This window comes from Gopherus evgoodei, chromosome 6 (assembly GCF_007399415.2).
Source record: "Gopherus evgoodei ecotype Sinaloan lineage chromosome 6, rGopEvg1_v1.p, whole genome shotgun sequence".
Taxonomy (NCBI): Eukaryota; Metazoa; Chordata; order Testudines; family Testudinidae; genus Gopherus; species Gopherus evgoodei.
In genome coordinates, this window is record NC_044327.1 from 6,324,140 (window position 1) to 6,343,400 (window position 19,261).

At 43.3% G+C, this 19,261-nt stretch overlaps 1 protein-coding gene across 1 annotated transcript in view; it reads left to right on the top strand.

Moving 5' to 3' along the window:
• The first annotated feature begins 236 nt into the window (after positions 1 to 236).
• KCMF1 (potassium channel modulatory factor 1) overlaps positions 237 to 19,261 on the top strand; it is a 73,003-nt gene continuing 53,978 nt past the window's right edge. The window contains exon 1 of the mRNA XM_030566240.1: positions 237 to 336. Coding sequence (XP_030422100.1) covers positions 321 to 336 — 16 coding nt within the window. The 5' untranslated portion in view covers positions 237 to 320. The remainder of the gene's footprint in view (positions 337 to 19,261) is intronic.

Consider the following 19,261-nt stretch of genomic DNA (forward strand, 5'->3'; position numbering starts at 1 on the left):
AGGCGGTGGCGGAGCTGTGGCCGGGAGCGGGAGGCGCCCAGACCCAGCCCGGGGACTTCAGCGGCCGCAGCGGAAGCGGGGGCCGGGGAAGGAGGCGGGGGGCGGCGCTAGGAGCCGGCGGGGCCCGACGAGAGTCACCGTGTCACGGCGCCCGGGAAGCTGCTGGATCCGCCCCCTGGAGAGGCCGGGGCCGCCGCAACCGACCCCCCGCGCCCGCTGCCTCCTGCCCGCGCCGGACTTAGCGCGCGGGGCCCAGGCCGAGCGGCGCCGAGCAGCCAGGGGAGCCCGGGACGGGCCTGGGCCGCCGCCTCTGAACTAGGATGTCCCGACATGAAGGTGAGGGCCGGGCCGGGGCCTGCCGGCTGAGGGCACCCGCCGGCCAGCGGCATCGTCATGGCGGCGCCGCCGGGGCCGGGGGCGGCTGGGGCCAGGGCGGCGGCCGGGCAGCTTTGCAGTGTCATGGGGGAGGGGGCCGTGTCCGTTACTGGCAGGCCCCGGTCCCGCGGCGCCTCCTGGCCCAGCACAGGGCAGGCGGAGGGGCCTGTCGCGGCCTAGCGCGGTCTGGCCCGACCCAGCCGCCAGCAACGGGGCTGGGGCCGGGGCTGGTTCCCCCCCGCTCCAAAGCGGAGCGGCCTGGGGCCTGCCGGAGCGAAAACTCCCTGGCTGGGGTTTGATCCCGGGCTCCTGCCGCGCCGCGCTGTGCTGGGACGGGGCGGGGCGGGGGCTGGCAGCCGCCTGGCGGTGGGGGGCACACGCTGGGCAGGGAGAGGGGACGGTAGGTGGGGGTGGCTGGGGACGGGGAACATGGGGGTGGAGGGAGCGGGAGGGCGCAGATGAGGCTTAGGGGGTGAAGAGGTGGAGGTGCGTGTTGGGGTCGGTAGGTCCCCGTGGGGGTGGTGAAGGTGTGTGCAAGGTGTGTTTGTATGTCAGAGGGATTGTGGGACTGTGTATGTGGTGTGGGGGGGTGGTATGTAAAGGCAGGGGACGGAGATAACACATGGCCTGTGGTGGGGAGACAGAACTGTTCATGCCTATGTCCCAGTGGGAAGGGTCCAGGAGGAGGCGAGGGGATGTGACCCATATGGCTCAGCGGAGGGGAGCAATGTGCCAGGCAGGGACTGTGTGGCGGCAGGAGGGTGGCAGGCTGCTGTGAAGAGGCTGTAGGTGTGTTTTGGAGGTGTTCGGAGAGTGTTTTCTTGTGATTGTGAGGGGTGGAAGATGGAGAACAGGTTCATGCGAATGTTTGGTGCAGGGAGAGGTCTTCGTGTGTTGTTCTGCATTGGGGCTAGTGTTCGGGGGTATGGCTAGTAGTTGTGGTCTTGCTTTGGGGCGAGCTGACATTTTGGCAACTTTGGAAGGTTGTGAACTTTTAATATTTTAATCTTCAAAGTAGAAAAGGAAATGAATGCAGATGTGTTAACAAATCACAACTTTTCTTAACCTTTCGAAATGTTAGTAATGTACATAGGTAGAGAAAATGCCTTAGTACTCTTGTCGCTCTGTATCCTTTATTGCTATAAGTGAGGTAAGAGGATAGTTAAGGATTAATCAAAAGCCGTAATGAGAAGGAAGGAGACAAGAACACAGAAGGCAAAGCAGGGAATGTATCTGGGAAGAAAAGAAAAATGTAATAGCATAGGTGTCTGTACGGAGAGGTGTTTTCTCACTGTGGCAAGTGAGATAAGTTAGAATGTAAGATCTTGAAGAAGCTCCTTGTAATAAGAGATTTCATCCGGGTTATTGTTTCTTGAGGGGATAACTTTTTGCCATGTTAGATGCTGAGGTTATCTCCTATCTCCCTTTGCTTAAAGAGGGATGATCTTTGTTTTCCCAGTGATATAGAAGTAATCTTTTTAAATTAGGCTGATCTCTGAAGATATACTGGAATTAGAGGTGTCTACATCTAGCTTTGACAGACACAGGCAACACACAGGAAAGTTCAGTATTTGGGAAGTAATGTTACAGGCTTCCAGCCAGAGGTAGGGAACTTTGATGGAGATTGGTGTCCACACTCCTCACTGTGCCTTAATGTTTGCTAATTTAGCTGAGTAGTCCTATAGGAGTCCATTAGTATTGAGGTTTTTTTTTATTTTGAGTAAGAGGATGGATTGCTAAGCACTGGAACAAATTGCCTAGGGAGGATGTGGAATCTCTGTCTTTTGAGGTTTTTAAGAACAAGTCAGACACCTGTCAGGAATGGTCTAGTTATTATGTGATCCTGCATTGGGTGCAGGCAGGACTATATGAACTCTCGAGGTCCCTTCTAGTCCTACACTTCTTTGATTGTTGCCGAACCCCCCGCACTCCCAACATACTATAAAAACTTCACAGCCCACCAGTGTCACAAATGTTTTTCTGCATACAAAAGCCAGGGCCGACATTAGGGGGTAGCAAGCCAGGCAATTGCCCAGGGCCTCATGCCACAGGGGTCCCCACAAAGCTAAGTTGCTCAGGCTTCAGCTTCAGCCCCAGGTGGCAGGGCTGGGAGCCCTGGGCTTCAGCCCTATACTGCGAGGCATCAGCTTTCTTGCACAGAGCCCCAGCAAGTCTAACACTGGCCCTGCTTTGCGGCCCCGCTGAAACCTGCTTGTGGCCCCCTAGAGGACCCTGGACCCTTGGTTGAAAGCTGCTAAGAGAGAAAATGCTGCTGCTGCAACTTGGTATGATATATTTTATAGGAACCTGGTTAGTCTTTTAGTCTTTCGATTGGTTGTCCCTTTATCCAGGACTTCGCAGTATGTATTCAGATTGTTTTATTATATTGATAGTCCAAATTAGAAATTAGTTGTAGGATTGAAAATAGTAGATTTCTTTTTACTATGTTACAGATTGAGACTTGGTTTCCATTGTAAGTCTGAAGTGACAGTACCACTCCATCCAAAATCCTCAAAAAATGTCATTTCCATTTCAGATCTTGCATGTGTGGTCTGCGGTCCGCAAACATTTTTGGCCCAAATGTGCGTTGATTGAAAGAAGCTGTTTTTGAGTTATAAGACTCAGGATAAAACAACAACCCAGGCTTTAATCATGTTTAGAAAATTATATCTTTGCTGTTTTCTCTTCAGAATCATTTTGTACTAGAAATTTCAAATGAAGTTTATTTGAGAGAGCTTGGTGAAATCTAGAACACTGGACTAATTCTGAAATGGGGAAGGACATGTTTGGGAACTAGATGCTGTAGAACTTAGAATGTCAGAATGGTTCACAGTGCATTCATAAACAATGTAAATACATAAATCCTAGAAACACCAGCTTTGTTAAGGTTAAGGACATACTTAAAGGTAAACAAATACATTAAAAAAACACATGGTGTAGCTAGTTTTAAAGAAACCCTACTATTAGAAATTGAGAAAATGTTAAGATTGAACATATATTTGGAAATTTCATAAGGCGTAGGTGAATCATGACCAGCACAATCTTAACTGGTTTGGGACAACCAGAAACGTTGAGACAATTAGGTGCTCAGTTTGGTCAGCATGGTATAAAAGCATAAATAGATTTGATCTCTTCTGTTGGAGATAACAAGAACTGGAATGGTTTCCCTTTATTTGTACAATGGCTGTGCCATATACAATCCACAAAAAGACTTTTCAATTCCTGACTAGACAAATAGCACATTGGAGGCAAGTCGATCTCTGCTCTGTATTGAGATTTCATGTGCCATCAATTATACAAATATCATTAAACACAGAGTTAGTGTACCTTTGTATGCAAATCTCTGAGACTCAAATAAGGAGTCTATAGCAATTTATATAAATAAGGAAAAGCTAGTGTGTTTAAGCATCAGTTTACTAACAGAGACATGTATGCGTGAAACCAATTGTAAAATCAGTACTTTGTGGTGCACATTTTCAATTCTTCACTTACTTCTTCCTCAAATATAAGATTGTTATTCCCGAAGTACGTCTTCACAAAATTAGCCATATCGCCTGCAAATTTCTTAAAACCCTTCTGTGGGGAAATTTAAGAGATGAGGATAGTAGTTATAAAGCTACTGTATTAGCACAGTGACTTTTCCAAATTTAATGGTAATACTTTGCTCTTAATCAGTGTCTTGATTCGTATATCTCAAAATACTTGATATTGGTGGGTTAATGTTACTCAGTGCAAATAGGTTTAGGCCTGTAATCAAAGTTAAATGCAGTATCTGAAATGGATCAGCACTGTAGTTCCGGTAATGAGAATTATGGTTGGGGCGGAGAGAATGTAGTGCTAAACCTAAATAACGGCAAAACTAATTTAAAAAAAGGGAAACGGAATAAGTTTCTGTATAATAAAAATGTTTGCATTCTTTGGAAAACTAATCAGCTTTGGAAATATGTTTGACAAATACACTTGCAAATAATATTTTCATTGGCAGGTGGACCTTACCCTTATAGAATTTAAGCTTTTTTTTTTTTTTTTTTTAAATCTACATTTCTGGCCCTTTAGGTGGCACAAAAAACTTCTGAACAGGAACCAGTCAGTGTGGTCTTCCTGCAGAAGGAGATTTAAAATAACAGAGGGCTGTGAGAAGACTTTCTTTCAGATCTAGGGTGAGAAACAAAGTATTATCATGGATCAAAAGCTGGCGAGGAGACAGAAAACAACGAATAGGATTAAATCGGTGATTCTCAAACTTTTGTACTGGTGACCGTTTTCACATAGCAAGCCTCTGTGTGCGACCCCCCCCCCCTTATAAATTCAGACCACTTCTTAATATATTTAACACCATTATAAATGCTGGAGGCAAAGCAGGGTTTGGGGTTGAGGCTGACAGCTTGCGACCTCCCTCATGTAATAACCTGATGACCCCCCTGAGGGCTCCAAACTCCCAGTTTAAGAACCCCTGGATTAAATGGTCAATTTTCATGCTGGCAAAAGGTTAACAGCAGAGTGCCTCAAGGTTCCCTGCTAGGTCCAGTGTTGTTTAATATACTTATGAGTGATTAGGGAAGGGGAATGAGTAGTGAGGAAGCAAAGTTTTCAGAGGAGACCACATTATTTAGATGAGTTAAGAATGGTGCTGTCCCAGAAGATCTTCAGCGAGACCTAAAGAAGCTGATTGAATTTATAGTATTATGGCAAATGAATTCAGTACCAATTATGAAAAGTACAGCACAACGAAGGGGGAAAGTTAAGCTACTAATGCACCTTCCAAGGTTCTAAATTAGTTGTATCAACTCAGGAAAGGGACCTGGGCTTCATTGTAGATAGCTCAGGGAAGATGTTTGCTGTGTGGCTGTGGTCAAAAAAAGCAAACTTTGCACAATGAATGGGATGGAGAATAATATGGAAAATATTACACACAAACACACACAAATCTTTAAGGTAGCAAAGTCAGCACTCGGAAGTTAGGAACGGCCAGATTTCAAGTTGACTGTGCAAGCTTGTCATCTTCTTTGTGTAAATTAATTAAGATAGTCTTTAATTACATGATGACATCTTACTTTTTCTCCAGGACCTCTGCCTCCTTGAATGCACTGGATAGATGGTACTCGCTGAGCAGCGAGCTAATATTTTATCCTCATTCAGTGTGTGAAACCATACTTTATTTAGTGCACATCATCCAAACCCTGCTCTGAATGTGGTTTCGTTTCTTCATTGGCTTTCTCTATGGCACTCATTACTAAAGTATCTGAGTGCTTCACGAACATTAATACATTTATTTTCATAGGACTCATATGAGATGAGGTGGTGATATTATCCCCATTTTGCAGATAGTGTCTGAGGCACAGAAAAATTAAGGTCAAAAGTTCTTGTGTGAAGAGCAGTTGAAAAGATTCGGATTGTTTACCTTAGCAGTGAGATAAATAAGAAGGGGCATGAAAAAGTATGTAAATAGAGAAGGTAGATCAAGAGCTTCGGTTTTTCCTCTCTCATAACGTAAGAACAAGGGAAACATTCAATGAAATTAAAAAGTGGCCAATTGAAAACTGATGAAAGGAAATACTTTAGTCACACAACATGTACTTAAAATATGTAACTCATTGCTCCCGGAGGTCACTGATGCCAAGAATTTAGCAAGATTCATAAAGGGATAGGCCATTTTATATGGATAACAAAAGTATCCAGAATTGTTATAATTATTTTTGAAGGGATATTAAGCCTCACGATTCAGGGCTTAAGCCAATCTCTAACTATTAGAGACCAGGATGAGTCCTAATGTGGCAGCAGACTACCCAACTCTGCCTACTGTAGAGTTCTTATGCCTTCCTCTGAAACATTGGGTGCTAGTCACTCTCAGACAAGATGCTGGATTGGGTGGACCTCTGTTCTGTTGCAGCATAGCAATTTCTATGCTCTTGTGTAGATGTGGAGCTTGCTTATAGTTATCTGTGCCTTTGGCACCTGCGGATGGGGTTACTACAGTGCCCTCCATTTGACACTGCTATGGAAGGCTGCTTTGAAATTTCAGTTGATGCAGAGCGTGATGGCCTGCTCAATACTCTTATTGGCCTCAAACTTATTTTTAGGTGCAAATCAACGTTTTGGTTTTGACCTGCTGTATAAAGCTTTAAATCACTTGGTTTCGAGCTACTTCCTCGGTTGACTTCAGCTAGTTGTGATGTTCAGGCTGACAGTGTCCTAGTTCAAATGGCAAGGCATTGTCACCAAAGTGCCTTTGAGTCCAGTAATATTTTATATCACTTATATAGTACATCTACAGATCTCAAAATTGCTTTTTAAGGGTGAGTACTCATTATTGTCCTCACTGGATAGATGAGAAGCTGAGGCCCAGAGAATGCGTTCATTTTTGTTGTATGCTCAATAGTGAGCCAGAATTTCTTGGGCCTTTCAGGGCACTTTGCAAAGCTCATCTAGTTTCCCAGGCTTTCTCTGAGGGACGTAGGTAGATTTGTTCTGGGGAAGAGGTTCAGGTTGGGTGTCTGGAGGGTTTTATGTTGATATGTCTTCCAGTTAAATTCTTTAGTTTGTATATTTTAAAAGCTAAATTGTGCCTAGACTGTATCTTGGCTAGGCATGTTGTATAAACTGTCATTCGTCTCAATGTAGTAGTTTTTACTTCCTTATTCATCTTATTGGGATGGTTTTTGTGTGTCTGAATTGTTTATCTCAAACTGCTTTGTTTAGAACTTCCAGGAGACTTTGGACTTCTTCCTCTTCTCCATAAAACTTTCTCCCACTTCTTGAGCGCTGGTGGACAGCAGGGTAATTTTTTTATTATTTGCATTGTGGTGGTGTCTAGAGGTTGTAACAGACATTTGGGCCCCCGTTACGGTAATTACTATCATATGCGTAGTAAGACACATTCCCTGTCCCAAACAGCTTGCAGTGTAACCAGACAACAAACCAACTGTTGGAGAAAGGAAGTATTATTATTCTCACACCGTTTTATTTTTGTTTTAACAAATGGAGAATTGAGGCACAGAGAAATTAAGTCACTTGCCTGAGGTCACACAAGGGAGTTGGTGACAGAGCTAGGAATTGAACCCAGATCTCTCAAGTCCTAGTGCAGTGCATTATAATCACTAGTCCATGCTTCCAATCTCCTTTTTTCTAGTTTCACTTGTTGCTTCATGCAAACCTACTTTACTATTTAGTATTTAAGATTTGGAATCTATTTTTAGTAATAACTTGGAGCTTCAAATTTTGATCAAAATAGTGTTATGTAACTCACTCACCATCCAAAAAAACCCACCCCAATAAAGAAGAGGGTGGGGACATGTAATTTCAGAAATTTGGCAGTGTGATTGCATCCTACCAATAACACAGTAGATGATGACACTCGGTCTGGGTTGTAATTCCATTTTATTTCATACCTCAGATCAGATTTGGTCCTTCCCCATCACTTTCACCGTTTCCCGATGCCTAAATTGTCTTTTTGAGAGGCAACATTTCTTTTCTTGAGTGCTGTCTCTGGCCCGATAAATTCTTATTTTCTTTGATCTCTTCTCTTGCACCTTGTTTCCCCCAAATTGTCTCTTCCGCTATCACTTTTTTCCTTCCTCTCCTTTGCTGTGCTCCCACTCCCTCTCTTTTATCCCCACAAGTTCTTCTAAGGTGAGGTTTTCAAAGGAGCCTAAGGGTTTTAGGCACTTAAGTCCCATTGAAATTCAGTTGGACACCTTTGAATAGCTCTGCTGGAAGCACAACTAAACCTGGTGTACATTAGGAAACGTCACACACAACGTTCCTAAGGTTCCCCTGTTTATAAAATGGTTCAAGTACTAGTACGGCCGTGAGAAAATGGTGTTAGTGTTGAAAAATGTCTTGTCTATTCTGCACTACCACTGAAACAATCTTAAATTCTAGTTTGTGGGAATTATTTTGATGAAAACCATTTTCAGCAATAGATATACTTCCTAGCATAGACAAGGCTCCTGAGCCTTACCAATGTTAGCCTAATGAGAGTAACACAAATAACATTCTTGGCTAAGCCTCTGTTGGCCAACTATCTTAGACTTTGTGTTTGAAAATTGAACGGATGGAATAGAAACGATCTGGGCACAAAAAGTTCAGTATGCGTGATTAGTGTCCTGAACCATTTTAGTATTATCCCACATCTGTACTAGTGCTCTTCTAAAGAGTTTCAGTTGTAACCTTCTGTGGGTGCCTATCCCATATTTACCAGTACAGCTTCCAAAAGCAATGGGTTCTTGGTGATTTCAAAGTCCATAGATGTATTGAGAGAAAATGGTAGGAGGACCGTTCAACTGTTTGTGCTATTATGCCAGTAACTTTGTCTACACTGGCAAAGAAATGGCTCTGGTGGAAACAGAATTCAGATTTGCTGGCTATTTTTGGGGGAGACACAAAAAACAAAACAAAACAAACAGAAGAAAACTTCCCACTGGTTTTAACACCTGTTCATCTGAACTGGAATTAAAACTGCTGGGAGCCCTAATATAGACAAGGCATCAGTGGTTGGATCTGTTTCTGTCACCTTTTTAGTGAAATCTGCTGCAAAGCAATGACTGCTATAGTTAAAAACAGGTCTGGCTGCTTGAGACAGTCTATACTAGCGTTTCCAGCAGTTTTACCTCCAGCTCAACAAAGCTGGTGTTAGAATTGTTGAGACTCTTTAGTAAACTTTCCCAGTGTAGACCAGCCAGGCTAATCCAAACACTATTTGGCACGTCTGCTTTGTTTGAAGTACTTGTATGTGGATACATGTGGTATTTTACCAGCATGTTGGAGTAACAGTTGGTTTTTCAGAGTGGTAAATATCTCTACTGTATGCAAGTCCTTAATGAGAAGGGGGACAGACTTCTGGCTTATTGGAAGCTGGCAGAAATCAGGCCTATAATTCATGAGTAGAGTTCTTCCAGTGGTACCTGTGGTGAAATTTACTGTAAACAGGGCACAGGTGTATTATCATCATGATGTAAAACCGTCTCTCCCCCATCTCCCACACACTTATAGACAGGGTCAGTGAGTATTTATGTTGTTGTCTTATACCTCCAGTGCCATTCCCCTCTCTAAATGTAACCATGGATTGATTAGGGTAGGTATGGGATTCAGTGTGCAGAGAAATATGGATAGACTTTTTAAAAGGAATTGTTCAAGACCAAACATAAACTTTAAGCTGTAAATAGGTATTGAAGACTTAAGGACACTGAAGCTTTATAAAAGAAAACTTGAGAGCAGTAGCTATCAACCTTTCCAGACTACTGTATCCTTTGCAGGAGTCTGATTTGTCTTGTGTACCCCCAAGTTTCACCTCACTTAAAACTACTTGCTTACAAATCAGACATAAAAATACAAAAATGTCAGTCACACTATTACTGAAAAAAGCTGACTTTCTCATCTTACCATGTATTTATAAAATAAATCAACTGGAATATAAATATTGTACTTATATTTTAGTGTATAGCATATAGAGCAGTATAAACAAGTCACTGTATGAAATTTTAGTTTGTATTGACTTTGCTAGTGCTTTTTAGGTAGCCAGTTGTAAAACTAGGCAAATATCTAAATGAGTTGATGTACCCCCTGGAAGACCTCTGCATACCCCAGGGGTACATGTGCCCCTGCTTGAGAACCATTGCTTTAGAGAGCCATGAAATTCTCTGTTACATGTTAACATTTTTGAAAAGTATGGAAATGTAATTATGATACCTCAAACAGTCCTAACTTGGCCCTTGTCCATTGCTATTGTGGGCATTGTCTGTGCCAGATGAAAATACCTGTGCTAAATTGATGTCTCAAGCAATATATATCTGGGTGATTTCAGTCACAAGCTATCACTTCTGCTGTTGACCGTAACTGTCTCTTCCTCTGTTTTAAGAAGTTTGTATTTGTAAACATCTTCAGTTAGTTCCATTGTGGGTTTAAGTTGCATGATGTATGTAGCTGAATTGCAAGCTGACTGGTCCGTGGTATAGGTCACTCACTAGGACTTTATATGTTTTCCAGCACCCTGCTGTCAGTTCTTTGGTATCTGCAGCTTTAGAACAATCTGAGTGAAAATGCTTCTTGATCTGCACCGGTGGGTAGAGAGAAAGCAGAAGAATGAGTGCTCTGGGCTGCAAAATATACTCTTCCAGGTTTCTTGAGATGTGGGTAGCAGATGACCAAATTGTTATGGCACAGTATCAGTATGCCCTGTAGGATGTTGTTTCCCCCCATCCTAGATGCCTTGTATGAGGAGCAGGGAAAGGCCACTCAGGACTTTGTTATATAGAGGATTGTTTGTAACAAAGGATGCCCTTAGAGCATCTGATACTTCTGATTCATGGACCAGGCCAATAAGGATAGGCATTGTTATAAAACACCATTCTTGCTTTCTAGACTGTCATCTGAAGCTCAGTCAGAAGTAGAGGATTTGCCTTTTGAGGGACATCTCTTCTGTTGAAGACTGAGAGAAACTGAAAGTTACCCGTGCTTGTTTGCTCCTGGGGACTTAGAGTCTGCTATAACACGAGAGAGTTTGCCTGTCCTGCGTTTAGGTATTAGAGGTAGTTACCAAATACATCAGAGGTTCTCTTTTTACTATAGACCTCAGACCCAGCCTTGTTGTCCCTATCCCTCCAAGAAGCAGGGATAATACAAGCAAGGCCACTGAAGTTTTAGCTCAGGAGCTCATCAGTTTCTGGAGCTCAGATCTGACGGGATTATTGAGAATCCTTGGCCAGAGTTTTGTTAATATTGCACCTCTTCTACTACTGTGTCCGTTCCCTTTTCAAGTTTCATTTCTCAGCATTAAGGTGCCTGGTATCCAATTACTTAAGATCAATGAGTGTTGAATATTGTTTGCAGTGGTTACATTGAATTTCACACCAAATCTCCTTCAAAACCCACTTCTTCTTCCCTCTTCATGGATCCTTCTCACGAGATAGAGATTTTGGAGAAAGCTGAATCTCTCCTTAACAAAGGAGCTATACAGGATGGTGCCAGATCTTTTCTAAAAGATTTAAAAACCTGTTGGATACCACCTGAGTAAACCTCATGTCACTTAACACTTAGAGACTATGGCTATAAGGGAGGTGTGGACCCTCGCAGCTGCCTCAGTTTATTCCAGCAAACCCAGGCGCTTAGGGGAATTGCCAGTAGTGTGAGGAAGTGGGGAAGGTGAGTGTGAATGTGCAGAAGCAGCACCCAGCAGGACCAAATATATATATTTTGTGCCAAAGTAGAAGTTAAAATGGTGGGAGGCTAGAAGAGCCAAGTATGAGAAATAGTGTTTGGAAACCTTTTGTTGTGCTGTATGTAGATAGTGCTAAAACTGCTGCACCATGACCTTTGCCACATTTGTACCCATTTTTCTTGACCACTTAAGGCAGGATTACAACTGTTTGGGTAATCCATTGACATAGTTAGGATGCTGGTATGAGCTGCTGAGCTGTTTACTGTTGCATTGCTCTATGAAGAAATACTGGCAACACAGTAAGGTGACAGGCCACCCTAGCACATGCATAGAGGATCCTGGTAAGAGAAGAATTGGCTGTACCATTTCCTGCAGATACCAACTATTTGGAATGCCTGCTGGCATATGCAGGTTGGAGGTATAGGCTGATCAAATGTGGTCACGTTGCCCACCAATTATTATTATTCTGTCAAAAAGGATTTTTTGTCTGACAAAATCTGATTCCATAAATCAGTACTGCTTATTCTGTAAACGTAGCTAAATTTCTTGTCAAACCATCTGTGTGGATGTTGACTTTTTTCTGATCCCGTGCCGTGTTGGTGGAAGTACTTAATGATTGTTGCCCTTTTTTTTTTTTTCTTTAAACAAGTCAGTGTCTTGCTTGCTTTGCGCCAAGGTCAGCCCCATTATCAAGTGTTACTTAAATAAAATGTTGGGCTAGTTTAATTTGGTCTTTCAGTCTGTTGTCAATATATATTTCTTTGCTGATGTTACTAGGAGATCAGCATTGGCTCTTCTCTTTTGCACTGTTTGCTTGTGTGATGGGATTTACAAACCCCACACTGGACACTAAGGGGTTAAGGAATTGCTTTGGGCCCAGGCAGCTCCACCCCACCACACCTGTAGCAAATGCACCAACTGGAAGAGGAGTTAAAAGGCAGGGGAGCAGGTCATTTGGTGTCTTCTCAGGGAAGAGAGTAGACCTGAAACCTGCAGCTCCAGGAGCGAAAAGCTGAGGAAAGGCAGAATGCCTCCCTAAACAGTGCCAGTGATCCCTCCCTGAGGTGAAGGGAGGACCTGCTGCAGAGAGAGCCTGAGAGGGAAGCATTCCCCTCTCCCTTTCATACGAACTGTGGACTTGGTTAATCCCCCTTTATTTTTGTTCAGACTACCCGAGCAGGGGAAAGCCCTTGGCCTAAGCTGGCCCAGGAGGCTGGGCCATACCACCAGAGGAGGCAGTTGCTGCCCAAGAGAGAAAAGAGAGCGACCTCACTACACTCAGGTGCCAGAAGGTGCCTTTTGGTGAGCAGACATCCCTCACACTGCCTAAACCCAGAAAGTGACTTTCAGACAATTTCAGGGAGGTGGTAGGAAATGGCCCAGGGAGAGTGGGCAGTCTCAGCTGTCAGAGCACTGGCAGCTCTCAAAGGGTCCTGGGTAAGAGCCCAGTGGAGTGGCGGAGCCCGGGCTCCTCTACCAACAACACTGCTTGCACGTCAGGGGCCTAAGCCTCGACCACTAGACAGTACTCCCCTAACAACCACCCTGAGTGAGGACTGTCACAGCTTGCTTGTAAGATAGATATATAGAAATACTACCATATCTGTACATCAGTGGTACACAAACTTTTCCAGTCGCCATTACCCTCCCCTCTCCTCTTAAAGGAATCTGTCTGCATCTCCTTTCTTCCCCTCCCGCAATTACTGCACAGTCATGGCTTCCTCAGCCGCAGAACTTGGATTGAAGGCAGAGCTGGGGATGGAATTGAGGATGGGGAAGAGCTGGGATCAGAGGTGGAGCTGGACTGTGTGGGAGACAGAATGAGGGCAGAACTGGGCTGGGGTTGGAGCAGGACTGGGGGCTGAATGGGGCTGGGGGGAGAGCTAGGCTGAGGGTGGAGCAGGGCTGGAAACATGGTGCTCCCTTCCCACCCCCTGTGGGAGCTGATATGGGCCCTATCCTCTGGCTGTGGGGCGCATCCCCTGATGGTATGTGGAAGAACAGTTTGGGGACCATAGCTATATATGTTCCAGAGAGCTTTGGGAGTAAATGGCTCTTTTCCCCTAATGTGAATTACAGTTAATATCTTTGTCATAAACAGATAGCTAAGGGTTAATGTCTCTTTCACCTGGAAAGGGGTAACAAACAGCACCTGACCAGAGGACCAATCAGGAAACAAGACTTTTTCAAATCTGGGTGGAGGGAAGTTTTGGGTGTGAGTTTTTTGTTATTTGTCTTGGTTCGGTGACCCTCTCGGCTCTGAGAGTGATCTTTCTATCTCCAGGCTTTCTAATCTTCTGTTTCCAAGTTGTAAGTACAAGGATAGTAAGACAAAAGGTTTATATTGTTTTTTTGTATTTACATGTGTGTAGTTGCTGGAATGTGTTAAATTGTATTCTTTTTGGATAAGGCTGTTTATTCATTTTTTCCTTTAAGCAATTGACCCTGTATATTGTCACCTTGATACAGAGACCATTTTATGTCCTTTTTCTTTCTTTTTATATAAAGCTTTCTTTTTAAGACCTGTTTGAGTGTTTTTCACTGGTTAAGGCTAAGAAACGAAGGGAGGGGGGAAATCTCCTTGTGTTAGATTTACTAAGCCTGACTTTGCATACCCTCTGGGTGAGGGGGGAGAGAGATTAAATCTCTCAGTACTTATGGTTCAAGGACTTGAAGCAGGGAATCTCCCAGAGTACCCAGGGTGGGGAAATCTGGGAGGAGGAATGGGTGGAATCCCTTTGTTTGGATTCACGGAGCTTGAATCTATATATCTCGCCAGGAACCCAGGGAGGGAACACCTGGAGGGGAAGAGAGAGAAGGGAAGTGGGTTATTTCCCTTTGTGGTGAGACTCAGGGCATCTGAGTCTGGGGGTTCCCCAGAGAAGGTTTTGGGGAGACCAGAGTGTGCCAGACACTGGAATTCTGGCTGGTGGCAGCGATATCAGATCCAAGCTGGTAATTAAGTTTGGAGGTTTCATGCTAGCTTCTCGTGTTCTGAACTCTAAGGTTCAGATCTGAGTAGGACAGTTATGACAATCTTCCTCAATAAATAAAAGAAGAAATTCAGATTAAAGGATCCGATAAATAGAAAAATGTGAGTCCTGTTAGAAAATGTTTTGAGTGTCATGCTAATTTCCACAACTGTTCTGTCATCTTATTCAGATCAGTAATTGGAATGATATTGCACAAGACTCCTTCAGGTGTGCTGCTAAAATCCAGAAAGTTCAATAAGCAAGTTTGTAGGCACTGAGGATTTGCCAATGAGGATGTGATATTTTGTCTGATCACTTTTCTCTTCAAAATGGATGTAGTATTTTTACTTTTGTTTTTTTAATAGAGTTGAATCTGAATAGGGTCCCAATCTGATGTGTCAGGAAATGTAGTTATGTAGGATTATAGGCCATATAACGATCCTTGATCAAATGCATAGATTTATTTCAGTAGAGAGAGACTGTCAGTACTTTTTGGCTTATTAACTGTCTAGGAAGCATTTTAGAAGCTGGAAACTTCCTGACTCAGATGATTGAATGAATAAGGCCAAAATTATCAGAAGTGTTCATTAATTTTGTGTGCCTTGTTTTTTGAGAGTCCAAGTGAAGGATCCTCTGCCTGATTTTCAGCTAAAGATAAGGAGCTGAACATTTCTGAAGATTTGGCTGTAAATCAATAATAAAGAAGTGATTGTGCTTCACCTTGCTGGCACGCCATAGGAAAATATAAATTAAATGTTGATAACTGCTAATCAGAACTAGACTCATGTAGTGTGTGAATGTGGAGCATTCATATGAATTCACTTGGGAGTCAACAGATAAAATGTTAATAACTTCTATAGGTGACAGTTAAGTAATATGGTGACTTATGGGTTGGTAGTTGTTAAGATCATGAACAGCACAACATCAGCAGTTTAGCATCTGGATCTTTGGATTGGGCTCAATTAAACTGAAATGAGCCTTGGTTTTTCTTGTTTTCTTGTAAATGTCGCCTGATTTGTCACACAAACGAAGAACTGTATTTCCTGTAAATTAGAAGTGGACACAGTATATCATTCAGCTGGCGTTCCTGCTGTGTAGTACCAATAAAATGCCATCTTTCTCAGCTGACAAACCATTCATAATTAGGGAGCTAGTGAAACAGTGTCGTGTTTCTAAGAACTCTTTTTTTTAAAAAAGTATTAAATCTTAGTCATTTTCATTAATAGTTTTGGAGAGGCCCAGAGTGTGATTTAGCATGTTTTAAGAGGTGGACTTTGTGCTTGTGATGTCATGCCCCTTGCTGGCCAGTCTGTCAGGTGCTATATTATGCACAGATTCTGCATGTTACACTGGCTAAGTCCCTGCAACATGGCTGCTTTGAGATCCTTGGATGAAAACTGCTGTAGAAGTGCAGAGTTACTGTGTTTTTATGATTGTTTTTGTTGTTACTGGATTCTGAGTTGCTTGCTGCTCCAGAGAAGAATGGTCGGGCCAGGCTATCCAACTCTTCTCACTTCTGCTGCCCCAGTAGAAAGTCTTGAGTTAGAAGAATATGTAAGATTCAAGTGAGCCTTTGAAGAGGTTCACCTGTTATGCTGCATTGCTGTGTCAGGTGGTTCTAGGGAGAGCAACTACCATTGCTTTTGCGGTGTTGAGGCCTGCTGCAAGAGTAAATTAGATGAGTGTCTTCAGGCTGTGCTGTGGGGGGAAAGAGAGAAAAAGAGGAAACAGACTGAAAACAACTCAAGAAAAGAGACCCCATGATCTACATTAGGAAAGAAAATCAGAGTTAAGCTGGAAAGATACAAAAATGAGAGGCATCGTAAGTAGGATTGGTAAAAATTACACAGTGAATGCATTATTAGGTTTTATTTGACAAATACTGTTTTTGTATTATTTAACCAACTCTGGAGCCAGTCATGGCTTTTGGCAAACACATTGTTGGATAAAATACACACGTAATTAATCTAATGTGTTTTAATATTTTTCTGCTGTTTGGCCAGCCCTAGTAGGTACACTGTCAGATGGCTTCCATTTAATTACACACAAAAATTCTGTTAACATTAAGGTTGCAGAGCCAAGCACTCCAAAGTTAGGAAATGTCAGAATGAAGGTTGCCTATACAAGCTTAATTTGTTTTCCTTCAGTGTCTGCATTATGATACTGTCTTTAATTACATAAGCACAGAATTTTTTTTTCCAAAGGACCCAAGTTTCTTTTAGTGCACAGGATGGATAGTGCTCACTTATTTGTATTTTCTCATTGTTCAGTGTGTGGCCCCATGCCACAGCGCGCTATTCAAAACCTGCTCTGAAGACAGAATTACGAATTTCCTCATGGGCTTTTCTGTGATGCTCATCACTATAGTATTTGATTTCTTCACAACAATAAATGCATTTATTTTCACAACACCCCTGTGAGCTGAGGGGGATGATATCATCTTCATTTTATAGTTGGGGAACAGGGGCACAGAGATTATGGCCAAAAGTACCCACTAATTTTGGATGCCCAATTTGAGACAACCAGGAGTTGATTTTTCAGCGTATTTAGCATCATACAGCACTTCATTATATGTTCAAAGCACGGCTCCCATTGACTCCATTTGCAGCTGAGACTACTCAGCACTTCTGCAAGTCAGACCCCAAGGTTGCAAGTCAGGCACCTAGAAAATGAGGAACATGAGTGACCGTTGTGAAAAATTTGGTTTTAAGTGACCTAGCAACACTGGCACTGATAAAATCCAAGAACATCCTTTCTCTTCCTGCCATCCCAGGCCTCATGCCAACTTCTGCAACAAATAAAACATGCGTTCTCCAAACAACACTCCCCTTTTCTCTGAAAATATCTTCTCAGTGTGCAGTGGCAGTGAAAAAAAGCTAACGATGTTAGGAACCATTAGGAAAGGGATAGATAATAAGACAGTAAATATAATGCCACTGTAAATCCATGGTATTGAATACTGCATGCAGTTCTAGTCGCCCCATCTAAAAAAAGATATATTAGAATTGGAAAAGATGCAGAGAAGGGCTACACAGAGGAGTACGGGTCTACAAGAGCTTCCATATGAGGAGAGATTAAAAAGACGGGGACTTTTCTGCTTGGAAAAGAGGCAGCTAAGGGGGGATATGATAGAAGTCTGTAAAAATCCATGAATGATATGGAGAAGTTATTTACCTCTTCACATAACACAAGAACTAGGGGTCACCTGATTTAAATTAATAGGTAGCAGATTTGAAACAAACAAAAGGAAGTACTTCTTCACACAGCACAGTGTCAGCTCTGTGGAACTCATTACCAGGAGGTGTTTTGAAGGCCAGAAGTATAATTGGGTTCAAAAAAGAATGAGTGAAGTTCTTGGAGGATAGATTCATTAATGGCTATTCACCAAAATAGTCAAGGATGCAACCCCATGCTCTGGTTGTTCCTAATCCTCTTTCTGTCAGATGCTGGGACTGTATGACAGGAAGTGGATCACTCGATAATTGTCCCCTGTTCCATTTATTCCTTCTAAACGGTCTAGCATTGGCCATTGTTGGAAGACCGCATACTAGGCTAGATGACAATACTGGGTCAGACCAACAGTCTGTCCTGATGTTCTCCTTTACTACACAGCCCTGATTCATCCTCACAGTGGGTCCATCCTGTGCTGCGGGGAGAGTCCTGTGTAAAAAATAGTCTTTAATTACATTTTCCTATTCTATCACATATGCATAAAGGGTCCGAATTAAGGTTACATGGACAACCTTAATTCTGGCATTTTCTAACTTTGGAGTGCTTGATTTTCCTAGAACTTTTCAAAGAAAAGGTTACCGGAATTTTTTTTGACACTGTAAACCTATTTTTCTCTAGCCTAGTTCTCTGACACGGCTGAATTGTTTTGGCTACAATTTTAAAAAAAAAACTATCCTTCAGCCTGAGGCAGACATCCAGCAGGGGAAGTTTCAGCCCCGTGGTTAACATTTGACGATGTTATAAGCAAATAAAAACAGGGTCTTTTAAAGGGAAGTGTCAGGGTAGATAGGTACTACCAGCCATGCCTACAACTTTCTCCAGAATTTAACATTTAAATGCAATACAGACTGGTGTTTTTGCAGGGTTGTGGCTTTGAGGGGTTAAGCCCAGCACAGCTTTTTTTTTTTTTTTAATTCTGGTTTGTAAGCTTACACTGGGATAGTCAAAGGGGCCTGAGGGAGTTTGATGGCCAAGTCCTATTGAATTTCAAAGGGATTTCGCCACCCAACTTGCCTTTTGAAGTGCTCAGTCTTAGGGCTTGTCTACATCACAAAGTTGCAGCGCTGGTGAGGGGGTTATAGCGCTGCAACTTAGGAGGTGTACACATCTGCAGGGCATCACCAGCGCTGCAACTCCCTGTTTGCAGCGCTGGCCGTACTCCCGTTTTGTCTCGGGTGTAGAGGATCGAGCGCTGGTGATCCAGCGCTGGTAATCAAATGTAGCCACTTACCAGCGCTTTTCTTGACCTCCGTGGAATAAGCAGGTATCCCAGCATACCTGAGGAAGCGTCTGGAAATCAAGCAGGTCTCCTTCCCTGCGGTTTGCAGAGGGGTTCGGGGAACGAGAGAGCAAACCGCGGCGAAGCTGGTCTCCTTCCCCGGTTTGCTCTCGCGTTCCCCGAACAAGCAGGTCTCGTTCCCTGCGGTTTGCAGGGTGGTTCGGGGAACGCGAGAGCAAACCGCGGCGAAGCTGGTCTCCTTCCCCGGTTTGCTCTCGCGTTCCCCGAACAAGCAGGTCTCCTTCCCTG